Source organism: Drosophila albomicans, chromosome 3, assembly GCF_009650485.2.
Source record: "Drosophila albomicans strain 15112-1751.03 chromosome 3, ASM965048v2, whole genome shotgun sequence".
Lineage (NCBI taxonomy): Eukaryota > Metazoa > Arthropoda > Insecta > Diptera > Drosophilidae > Drosophila > Drosophila albomicans.
Window position 1 is genome coordinate 13,474,162 of NC_047629.2, and position 12,680 is coordinate 13,486,841.

The 12,680-nt window shown below is 36.6% G+C and overlaps 3 protein-coding genes across 3 annotated transcripts in view; 1 reads left to right on the forward strand and 2 right to left on the reverse strand.

Annotated features, from left to right (window-relative positions):
• LOC117570207 (terminal nucleotidyltransferase 5C) overlaps positions 1 to 3,227 on the reverse strand; it is a 70,791-nt gene extending 67,564 nt beyond the window's left edge. Inside the window, exon 1 of the mRNA XM_034251696.2 lies at positions 1,724 to 3,227. The gene's annotated coding sequence lies outside the window, so the exon portion shown is untranslated. The remainder of the gene's footprint in view (positions 1 to 1,723) is intronic.
• Positions 3,228 to 4,767: 1,540 nt separating this feature from the next.
• On the reverse strand, positions 4,768 to 8,705 carry LOC117571246 (kynurenine 3-monooxygenase). The gene is made up of 3 exons (XM_034253300.2): positions 8,514 to 8,705; positions 5,687 to 6,733; positions 4,768 to 5,117 (listed from the first exon to the last, which is right to left on the reverse strand). The coding sequence occupies exons 1-3, from the start codon at positions 8,601 to 8,603 to the stop codon at positions 4,875 to 4,877; spliced, it is 1,380 nt and encodes a 459-aa protein (XP_034109191.1). The 5' UTR covers positions 8,604 to 8,705; the 3' UTR covers positions 4,768 to 4,874.
• Positions 8,706 to 9,874: 1,169 nt separating this feature from the next.
• LOC117569337 (calcineurin subunit B type 2) lies at positions 9,875 to 12,026 on the forward strand. The gene is made up of 4 exons (XM_034250467.2): positions 9,875 to 10,027; positions 10,228 to 10,267; positions 10,850 to 11,148; positions 11,207 to 12,026. Exons 1-4 carry the CDS (start codon positions 10,025 to 10,027, stop codon positions 11,375 to 11,377), a joined length of 513 nt encoding a protein of 170 aa, XP_034106358.1. The 5' UTR covers positions 9,875 to 10,024; the 3' UTR covers positions 11,378 to 12,026.
• The last annotated feature ends 654 nt before the right edge of the window (positions 12,027 to 12,680 follow it).

Sequence of the window (12,680 nt, forward strand, 5' to 3'; positions counted from 1 at the left end):
AATCTTAAGTACAATAAATGCAATTTAGTGACAAACTGTTTGAACAACAAACAATTAGTAGGAGGTATTTCAAAGTCGAATAAACTTGACTTTGTTTTGCACTTGTCTTTATGTTGTTTGCTTAGTGTCACTAAAAAGGAGCAAAACCTAACGGCAAAATGAGACATACTCTAGTTGTTTTTGTCGCTGTGCTGCTCACACCATCGCAAATTCAATTCCAACGCGCAATTTCTATTACTTTCGCGTCCACCAACACAAACAGCAATAACAACAACTACCGAAACATCGCTTGCCATTTTTGGCATTCTCCCATTCTCCGTTCTCTCTCTCTCTCTCTTGGTCACAATTGTGCTCTGGCGCTCTCTCTTGAACCCACGATAAGATGATGTAAGTTTTTTTAAATGCAAACTGTACGAAAATACGCACATACATACAGCCGTACATGTGTGTATGTAGGTGTATATAATCGAACTTCTGTTTGTCTATATGTATTTTTGCATGTGTATTTTATTTGTGCGATGCAATCTTTTTCATTGCCCAACGAATATGTTTGTTTGTTAGTCACAATTGATTTTGTTATGGGTTATGGCAAAGCGCTTAATTAGTATGCCATTAAGAATTGAAATTTTGTATGCTATAAACTGCAATATTGTTTCACATTTACATACATACTTGCATGTAACCAACGTCTGTGTTTGAAATTAACCCTCTATGTGCAAATTTGATCATGACATATAGTTTCCGATTCTGAGAAATTGATAACTTTTGAATTTGTTTACGTAGTATTATTGGAAATACAAGAAAATCAACTAGATCCATTAAATCATTATGGATGGGTAATTCTACCTTGATAAATGACAAAGGAATACGAGGAGATATACAAGATTTATAACAACTTCAATTACTCATAGCATACAAAAATACATATGACAAAATTAGCAGCATGATTCACAGGCTTGCCGTTAATTGTATAATCAATCAATATCAATTATCAAATTACGTCTGTTTCAAATTCAAATTCTACTGGAATTTGTAAAGCATATTTTCCGAATCATTTTTATATTAAATAACATCAAAAGAAAGTCAATTACTATAATTATGCACATCTCTAAAAAGTATGCAACATCCTATTTTAGGAGAGTTTATGCTAATGTGAAATTCGGAACTTGATAACATATAAATGGGGACCTAACCTAAGACGAAGCTCAAAAACTCCAAATATACTTTAATAAGCAATAAAAAGTTGCAATACTTCGAGTTTAACATAGGAAAGAGAGAGATAACTTTTTATCAGGTTCAGCTCAGTAAAAACTAAATGATGTTCCTTACATTTTCAGAATAATAATATATGTAATTAATCTTATTGTGAACGATTTATATACAATGAAAAAAATAAGCCCCGATTCTAGTGTCAAACAGAATTTAAAAAAAAAAAAAGAAACGCATTTGAATTTTCTTCATGGCCGAAATTCTCAAGAAATGCCTGAAGGCGATATTATATGAAGCCGGAAATGCCACGAACACCGCGTGTAACACACAAACATATTGTAGTCGTACGTACTATATAAATTGATAGAGAAAGAGAGTGCGTTTTGCGTTTTGTGCGACTTCTGGTGCGATTTTCTTCTTGGCAACCCGAAACCCGGCAATTTAGATTGCTGTTTGGTCACGTAGTCACAAAAACTGCAAGATCAATATTTTGATAGTCTTTTGTCATATTTACCTGAAACAATTGAGCGATAACTCGTGCTTAAACGGCCATAATCCAAAGTCACAGTTTACAAGAGCTCGCAATGCTAGCGAGATTCAACGTTTTGCTTTCTTTACCACACGTACAGACTGAGATGCACTACGAAAAGAGAGCGGCGACGAGAGCGAAAGATGGGGGAGAGTATTTGCTATTTGCTTGTACCACGGCCACGGCGAGGACAACAACGACGACGCCAAAATGTCAGAAGCGACGATAGGTCCGAAAGGGAAGTCAGCAAGTAAGATGGCGACAGCGAAAGCACGTAACAAAAACTGTCCGTTAAACCGTTTGTGTAAGTGCGTGCGAATAAGATGCACTGTCACTCAAAGAGGTGCTGATAGGTGGAAATAGGTGAGAGGTGAGAGACGCGGTAAACCAGTGCGACGCGACGCGTTACACGTTATTTGTTTCTCTGACGTTATTGGTTACGCTTACACGATTACAAAGTTTTGACAAGCCGACAATGTGTAAGTTATGTATATATTTATTGAGTGCACAAACACACAGACACGATCAATATGTTTGTATTAAAATAAATCAGCAAGAAGAATCGGCAAATTGATAGCGAGAGAAAAGAGAGCGCGGAAACAGTCCAAGCATTAATGCAAACCGTTTCAGGTGCAGTGTGCTTAATTGCAGGCTCTAGGACTTGAAATGTATCGATATTTATGTTGATCGTCAAACCGCCACAAAGCGCAAGATGGTAAATGCTTAATTTGTTTCGCTACAATTATATTACGTGAATGACCGAACGCACAGCAGGCTTTTTAATTTTTGTATTTTTTTTTAAATTATTTTTATTTTTGTTTTCTTTTACACTATTGACGTGACATATAAAACCCTAATGGCTGGGTGTTTATTAATTATTTGATTTGATTTTGCTTTCCTTTTCAACACACGCATACGCAGACGCACACACACACGCGTGGACAAAAAGCACGTTGCTCAATATCCGCTGACAAAAGTTTCGAGAATGTTGTGGGGGCGACGACAAACGGAACGCGCGCGCGTTGGCAACTAATTAAATTGCCTTAAAAACGTTCAAAACTCGTCAATACTTCGCACTTCCACTTCCAACGGTTTTAACAGCGTTTCAGATATGTCGTTTTCTTATTGGAATTCGCTGTGCTGTTGTTGTAGTTATTAGTTAAATGATAATGGTGGGTGGTGGATGGTAGATGGTCACAGAAAAGATCGTTTGTTCAATTTTCTGCAAGAATTTGAATTTGAATTTTCTTGAGGTGTCTTCTCTCTACTTGAGTGTCGAACATGTGACGAGCAACTGATGGTCGTTGCTTAAGCAAAGGCGTATGTTTGTATAAATCGCGGCAGCTACGCGTCGCGGACGTCGACAACGCACTATGGTCTGAACGCGAATTCCATCGGGTAAAATTTATACGGTTATGTAGTGCAAAACTTTTCGTTCGCTTTGCATTGAAATTTCGCAGCTTAATAAATATTGAAATTCATGTCGAAAAAGATTTTCTATTTTCTCTAATTATTACACTCGTACACTTTGACGTGTGCTGACTTAATATGTATCGATAACGAATGTAACGATTGTTACATTGACTGTCAGCGGAAGTTTGCAGCCCACTGTGCGACGGCGACAACAATTCTAGAGAGCAAAATTGAAAAACAAAAACAAAAAAGCTGAAATAAAAAGTGAGCAAAGAAAAGTTCACAAATAACTAAGTCGCCGGCGGCATACATTTGTATGTAACCATGTAGGTATGTATGTATGTATGTTTGTGTGTTTGTACATGGCAACAAATACGACACATTTACATAAGCATATGTAGATACATATGTATGTGTTTATTGTATATGTACAATTTAAACATTTCCACATACTCATTTAATCGCTGCGAAATGAGCCAACAACAATTAGTAGATGATCTGAGCGTTGAACTAGAGAGAGAGCGCTTTTTTTGACGTGTTCCATTCTCTCTATCTCTCTCATCACAGACAAACTTGCCATCTCATTTCTCACAGCAGTGGGTCAGGCGTCGATTGACTGGCTGACTGACCATTGTTTTGGCATCGTTTTCACTTTTAAGCCCAGTTTCTGCTAAAGCACCATGTGGCTGCCGCCTATTGCTCATTTTTGCTGGCAACTCCATAGAAACGTGCCCACAATATGTATGTGAACACAGATAAACAGGCAGTGATTGCCAGAGGGAGAAGGCATAGGCAAGGCAGAGGCGATAAAGAGAACGCAACGCAACGTAACGAAGAAGCTTTTTGTTAGCTTTTAAGTTTGAAGATTAGCCGTTGATTTGATTGTAATGTGAAATTGTTGTTGTTACAAGTCATAATGAAATACCGGCCGGCGTCGACATTGAAAGAGAGAGAGAGAGAGCGAGCGGGAGAGGTGAATGAGCGAGCGATGTGGTTAGAGCGCGCAAGGCGAGAGAAAGCGCCGACCTTGCCTGCAATATTTGACTTTATGGCACTCATATGGCGTTTCGTACCAAGGTGCAGTGGTGCCATTTGAATGCCAGTGCTGCCATTTTGTTTAGCTGCCAGAGCCAATAAGTGAGGTTAATCATAACATTTTCTCTTAGTTTTTAGTTTGGATATTCGCGCAATAAACATCCGATGGCACACGTGACAAAATACATACACACAAATGTTTGTATGTATGTAAAGAATTTTTTTAATTGTACATTAGAGCGGCATATTTCTGGCTGCGCACAATGCCGTAAATAAATAGAAATAAATAAAATTATAAATATATGTATGTATGTGCATGCTTGTGTGTATGTGAATACAACAGTTTAGATTGCCAAAATGCGATGCGTAGTATTTAACAACACGCTAAAGAGTTATTTTAAATATGTATGTATGTATGTACGTGCGTGTGTCTGTAAGTTTCATCACATTTACATTTTAGTGTGTGGGTGTGTATGTTTGAGCATGTGTGTGTTTCTTTGCCTAGAACTGTCAAAAGTGCGAGAGTTATCGATTAGAGGCTGATAATCGTTATCGGCCGTTACAAATTCAAACAGCATGACATTGAATATATGTATTCATAAAAATTGTATTGAAAACAAATGAAAAATTTTAAACTTATGCTAAGAAATATTGACAAAGGTTGTGGGAAAATGTATGTATGTTTGTTTTAACGCAAGCGTCGGGCATAGATGGCGCCAGCAACGAGACAGCTGGCCAGCAGACTAAAGCTCAATGTCTTGTGCAGCAATCTGTCCTGCCATTGGCGATTGGCAATGCACTGACTGTACGGCATGCTGGAGAACGAGACGCTGTTGTAGAGCGGCACCCACTGACGAGGGAAGAGGCGGAACAACGTTGTGTCCAGCCACTTGCGACAGCGAAAAGACAAACGCTTGGTCAGGTCACGCATCTGCAGAAGAATAAAGATTACAAAAAAGTTATAATAGGAAATGCTACAGTCGAGTGTATCCTAGTGTGAGATGATAGAAGCTACCTGAGCTTACACTTTCATTACCTTAATAATCCAATTTTTATACCAACTTCTTATAGAGTAGAAGGGTATAACAACTGAGTGCCTGCCTATTACAGTATTTTTTCAATATATTAATTTGGTATTATTTTCGAATATGGTTTTATTTACGAGCCCACTCGTCGGTAGCTTTCTTAATTGCTCTAGAGCAATTACGCCTCTTTTAGGAGTCGTTAGACGGACCCAAAAGACTTCTCTGTTCAGTAAAAAATGGACATCCCTTTAATATCTTCGTGAAAAACTTTCGAATTCTCTATCAGTGACTACAGTTATCGGTCTAGAACATACCTTCCCCCAAATATTTTGAATTGGATTTCTCCCAAAATGAAACCTGAACTTCATATTGTACTGATCCCAAATCTGGTAATTCTAACTCTTGTAGTCTCTAAGATAGGACTGCTTCAAGTAACGGACAGACAGACAGACAGACATATACTTTGACGACGCACCTCCACATAGTTGTACATGGCCAGATCACAAATGGCGAAGGCATCCTGCCAGCGTGACTCTGTGAACTTGGCCAACGCCTCGTCCAGCGGCAGCTGCTCGTTGAGTATGGACGTGAGCAGGGTTACATCCTCCATTCCTGCATTCATGCCCTGACCATAGTAGGGAACCATGGCATGTGCTGCATCTCCCAGAATAAGCGCCTTGTCCGCAAAATGATATGGCTTGCATTTGACGGACAGCAAATGCTGTGGACGTGTCTTGAAAAAGTCCTTGATCAACTGCTCCTCACCAATCAGAGGCAGTGCATCCATGTAGTGCTGGCGAAAAAAATCCAAAAGTTGTTGATGTGTCTTCAGTTGGGCAAACACCTCAAAGGGCATTGAAAGCGTGACCGTGAAAGATTTGTCCTGATTGGGCAGGGCGATCATCATGAACGAGTCGCGTGGCCAAATGTGCAGATAATTGGGCGGCATCTGAAATTCGCCATTCTTGGCGGGTATGCACAACTCCAGATACCCGGTAGCAATGTATTCCTGCGAGTAATTAAAGCCCGGAGTGCGCACCAACTGTTGACGCAATGAGCTAAAGGCGCCATCGCAACCCACAACCAGATCAGCGCTGGTCGAGATTAGCTGCTCTTCGTGCGCAACTTTGAACTGCATTTGACCCTCTCTGATGTTGGCCGTGGTCAGTTTATGCTCGAAGTGGCAGCTGATGTTAGGGAATGCATCGCAGGCATTCAACAGCACCTCATTGAGCTGCTTTCTTCCCACGGAATAGAGACATTGTTTGGTGCAGGGATCGTAGAGCACAATGCTGGTCCGACCACGCACATTGTGCAACATCCTGCCTCGCATGGGTATCGCAGTGGCCAGCACCTGTTCCTCAAGTCCCACTGCAGCGAGCGCCTTGCGGCCACGTTGCGATAGCGCCAAGTTAATGCTGCGTCCTTGCACCAACTCTGCGGTGCGAATGTCCTCGCGATACTCATACAGATGCACATCGTTGCCCATGCGCGCAAAGTTCAGAGCTGCCAAGGATCCTACCTATAAAAAGAGATAAAGAACATCAATTTAATCAAACTTCTAAAAACTGAGTAATTGAGAACAAAAAACTACTATCGAGTGTGTGCTTAACAGGGAGATTGAAAATATATCGAAAAAATATAAAAATACTATAATATACAGAAAGTTATATTCGATGCGCCCAGCGCGCTTCCATCATTGTAACTCAAGCTTGTACATATGTATGTATATATATCTAAACATTGTGTTAAGAAATCCTTTTCTAGCCAAAGGCCAAAGCAGCCAGCGCTAGCAAATCTACGGTAGGTTATAAATTAATGTATAACCTAGGTCTTATAATAAATATGTAAATATATTTTGTATATCGATATAGCACTAATAGTTTTTATTCTTATTTAAACTTACGCGTTTTTAGCGGATATAAAAATAAACAATATGTATTAGATGCGAAGAAAGGTTGACAGATAATTTCCTGAATAGCCCTTAGTATTAGATTATATCGGAGATGTATATAGTATGCTCAAAAATTGTTTAAAGAACAAAATACAATTGTTGGGCTTGTTTTTTTCTATTCGGCGTCTGTTTGTTTATACCCAATAGGTATTACGCATTCAGAATGCGACAAGTATTTCAGATGCCGCATACGAAGGGGAAACGAATAAAAAAAAAAACATACACAAAAACACATTGTTGATGAGGTGCTCAAACGCTCGTGAATGAAAATGATATTGTATTTATGCGGTGCAGTAGTAGTTGCGGTGAACTGTTGCAGATCTCTGATATGTACATTGATTGATAATTGATGCCACTGAGGAGAGCCAAAGTTGTTTAGTTGTACAAACTAATTACATTTGAAATAGATTCTGAAGTAGTTATATATGTTATAGGTAATTCTTTGGCGAAAAATGTCGCATGCGACATTGTCTAAGTAATAATTAATATTGTATCTCTTGATTAGCACTTTAATTAGAGCTAAGAATAATTTTGGAATTATGTTTCTCTTTTAAGATATACTAAAATATTTTCTATTTTGAATAAAGATGAATCTTATAGCTCTTGAATAGCGTTTAAATTGAAGCTAATAACGATTTTGAAATTATGTTTCTGTTTTAAGATATACCAAAACATGTTTTATTCAGAATAAAGATCAATCTTATAGCTCTTGAATAGCACTTAAATTGAAGCTAAGAATGATTTTGGATTTATGTTTCTGTTTCAAGATATTTGTAAAAATCAATGAATTCGTACAAAAACCAAAAAAATTAATTTTTATATTTCCTAAATCAATGTAATCTGTAAATATAGTGCTAATCCAAAGCTATAAGAATAACCTTTACTTATTTGAAAATGGTTTCAGATAATGTATTTTCACTTTAAATAGTATCACATGCAATAATTTCCTACAGAGAATTATTCATAAAATGCATTCAATCTTGGTTTGAAGAAATACACCTGATCAAATTTAATTAAGAAAAACCATTTCAGTTAACCATTTTTCTCTTTTTTTTTAATTAATGTATGGTTGTTTGAATAATTTATGATTTTCTTAGGAATAGACATGATTGCACAAAATATATCTAGTTGCTATACCATAAACTAAGTACATAGTTAGCGTAATTTATTCTTCGTAAGCACAATATCACTGTTCCCAAATTCTTTGCGAGGAATTCCTGAGCATCCAAATTCAAGCTCTTTTCAAGGGCCGTGTGCACACGCTTCGTGGTTTATTTAACACCAATCTTTCTTTTGGGATAATCCCAAAATATGCGCAGCATTCGTTGATTAGATAAAGAACACTTACCAGACCCGCTCCAATGATTGCCACCCTTCGTCGCTGCCCCTCGGCGGCTCCATTGACATCAGTCTGGATGTACTTGATGCTGCGTGACATTACTTTGAGTTAATGCTGTGTCCGTTCGCTTGGTGCGTTGCACGCGTAATGAGATTCAGTTTGAAGCAAACATGCTTCATGCTGTCTACCAAGACAGTAAATGCCAACTATCTTCCCAAATGGTGGGGATAGTTCCGCGTGCACACACAGAGAAACAACTAAAGCGACACCGACTAAGGGAAACCCTTCAAATGCTGCAGCCGCAATTCCCGGTAGTAGGGCAACCGCCAAAGGTGTTTTCACTTTCGTACGGAACGACTATCAAAGGGCAATCCAATTTAAATCGTCAGTCTAAGACAGAGACTGTAGTCAGGTTTAATTGGCATTTTAATGAGTTATTAATACATGCACAACCCATTATTATCTGATAATTTAATAAGCTAAAGCCTATATTAGAATGCCAAGGCTACAATAACCAATTGCGAATGTATAAAAATGTAGACACTTTAAAATATTCCAGGAAAAGATATAACCCAATAAGTCGGGTAAATGCAAATATTGTTTATTTTATTGGGTCACGCATAAACTAAGTTTAGAAACAAATAGAGAAACGAATAGAGTAATGTCTCAACCATATCAATTTCAATTTCACGAATATGTAATTGAATAATAGCAATTCCCATTGAATAAGTTTACCGATCTATTTTCTCCAACTTTTGCTTTCCACTTTATAGATTTGCATACTAAATATATGTATTTACACGGTTGACAAACCCTTGACAACCCATATCAATTGCAAAAGCAGATGGACAACGACTTGTTAGGCCTAAAAAAATAGAGAAAGATTTCCACTGCATAAAAACGATTTAAGATATCTGATAACATACAATCATTTATTTAGTTAGCATTAAAAGGCATCACTATAACATCATAACACTTAATAATATGACACATAAAGTACAGCTTAGAGCAAAACTATAAAAATTCTTTGTTACTTTATTAATTAATATTCATATTAAGTAATAATACAATTTAATATAAGCTTATGGACCATTACCTTGATCTGCAATATAATAAAAGCTTATGGTAAATTAACATTTAACATTTCAATTTTTTACACTATTATGCAATTTCCAATTTAAATACAGCTATTTATATTCAGTGAGCTACATCATAAACAAATTAAATAATAATATCATATAAAAAGTAAAACTAGTTGGCGTGCGCAGGTCTAGCAGCTTCAAAAGGCCCGCCACATAATGTGAACAGCGAAAAGAACTCGCTTCCCGGTCACACTGTCAGCACGAACAGCTGTTCAGTCTGTGCGCGCAACCAGTGAATGGTCAGACGCCATTGTGTACAATAAGTGTGTAGCTGTCGCCAAAAAAAGTTTTATAAATTGCCAAAAAAAGGTCGTTGTCGTTGGTGTTTTATACATTTTTAGCTCCCAAGGAAATCGACCACAAAAGGCAAAACACAAAATGGTAATAAAACGCAAGAGTGTATATAAAATCAACGTAAATATTGAAAAAGTGCTGTGCGAAAATACGCAATTTTTTTATAGGTTTCTTCCAATTTTATTATTAACCTTATGTGAGAATCATTTTACATGATTGCTATTTTAAAAACACCTTTTCATAGTGATTTCACATTACATTTTCGTTTTTTCTGTATGTATTTGCAGGGAAATGAAACGTCTCTGCCTATGGAAATGTGCTCCAATTGTAAGTAAAAGAAAAAAAAAATTTACATACATTTGGTACACTTTGCATGCTACATATCTACAGTCAATGTCATTTGAATGGAATTCTCGACCAGCTGTTTTATATGAATATGCATATTGGAACACGTAGCCCATTATGTGAACACATATTGTCATTTACGAGCATTTTTACATGGCCTGCTATCTAAATTGTTTGTCCAGCAGCTCGACACGAGCTGCTTTGCAATTTATTTGCAATTGGAATATGTGAATTATGCGAGCATGACACTTGCTTGCTTGTGCTGCCAACGGCTATATGTTAGAGCGAGATAACAGTTGTGGGCTTAAAGCGTATTTGCTAGTTTACGGAACTAGTTCATCAGTAGTGAACCAGTTGCAGTTTACAATGTTTATTGTTAAAACAAGTGTCATTGCCAAATTAGCCAAAAACGAATTTCGTTGTCATCTCTGTGGGAGGCTAAAAATAAAAACATACATAAGCGAAGCACGTGCATCGAAATAATTAGCTTATGAAATCAGTTTGTTTGTGTATCCGATTGCACACTGTAACCAACGGTATTTGTTTGTTTATTTTGTTATGCAGTCGACGCAGATGAAATACGTCGTCTGGGCAAACGTTTCCGCAAATTGGATCTGGACAATTCAGGGGCGCTGAGCGTGGATGAGTTCATGTCATTGCCGGAGCTGCAACAGAATCCTTTGGTGCAGCGTGTCATTGATATTTTCGATGCTGATGGCAATGGCGAGGTCGATTTCAAGGAATTCATTCAAGGCGTCTCGCAATTCAGTGTCAAGGGCGATAAGTTGTCAAAGCTGCGCTTTGCATTTCGCATCTATGACATGGACAACGATGGCTACATTTCCAATGGCGAACTGTTCCAGGTGCGTATACGCAATATTTCAATTTTCATGCAATGCATATTAATTGAACTCTTTGTAGGTATTGAAAATGATGGTGGGCAATAATTTGAAAGACACACAACTGCAGCAAATTGTGGACAAGACAATCGGTTTCGCGGACAAGGACGAGGATGGCAAAATCTCCTTCGATGAGTTCTGTTCGGTTGTGGGCAACACGGACATTCATAAGAAGATGGTGGTCGATGTTTAAAATGGAGATATTGTAGAACACTCACACACACTGCTGCATAGGTTTACGAGTAACGTGTACTTTTTTTTATATGCAATTAGCGCAAAAATATTTTTCACTAGTTACTATTTATTTTTTTATACACATATATATTATATATTGTTTGTTTTTTATCTCTCTTTACATTAATTTAATTATTTTGTTTAAATGAATGAATTGTTTTCGTCTTTGTTATCAAGCTGTGAGTCAAACGAAACGAAACGATGAAAAAAAAAGAAGAAAAATCTTAATATTTACACAGCCGTTAGTGAGCTACAAACATTTTTGAATCACTCGCTTTAAAACGCTCCTACGAATAATATATCACATTTTCTAAAAGAAAAACAACCACAATTTTTTAAAAAGTTGTATCTCTAAGTCGTAAAGTAATTGAAGAGCGAGAGAGAAAGAGTAATAAATGGAAACGCAATACTAGAAGAACAGATTCAGAGAGAGAAAGAGAGAATATAGTGAAAATTGAAAATGTGCGCCTCCTACTTACATACTTCTTAAAAATATAGTCATAATTTATTATACAACAAATATACACGTAATGAATTGAAGCAAACAAATAACAACAACAAAATGCATCAAAAGCAAACTACGAATAATTCAAGTGAAAAAGCAACAAGTTGAGCGTTTTTCAACAACCAAAAAAAAAATACAAAAATAAAATCAAAACCAATTTAATACCGTTTCAAATTATAATTCAAATCAAAACTTAAACTTAAATTACAAGCAAAAATGTTAAAGCACAATGAAAAATTATGGAAATTTGCGTGTTCATAAGCTTTAAACTAACTCATACTTTTGTGTGAATGTGTGCGTGTGTGAGAGTGTGTGTGTGTGTGAGTTTAATTTACACTTTCTCTTGACTAAACGAAAAAAGAAAAACAGAATATCTTAGCTTTTGTTAATTACTTCTAATTCTCCTGTGATTTGGCCAAAAACAAAATCTATACCACAAGTGTGCATGTCGATGAGAACTCCGTTAATCTATTTATACTTATATACTGATATATATACTTATATATACACACATATATATATATATACTCTTAATGAAACTCTAATTTATAGAGCTTTTAACACACACACAAAAAGCGAAAGAAGCAAACAACAACAACAAAACAAACTGTGCTATGTTCTTAACTCTTTTTTACTAATATTTAATGCCAACTCAGCATAATTGTTTATGGGAAACAAATAAGATATATATTGATATATAATATATACATATATATATATGAATAACATTTTTCAATTATGTATATGAATATTGCAT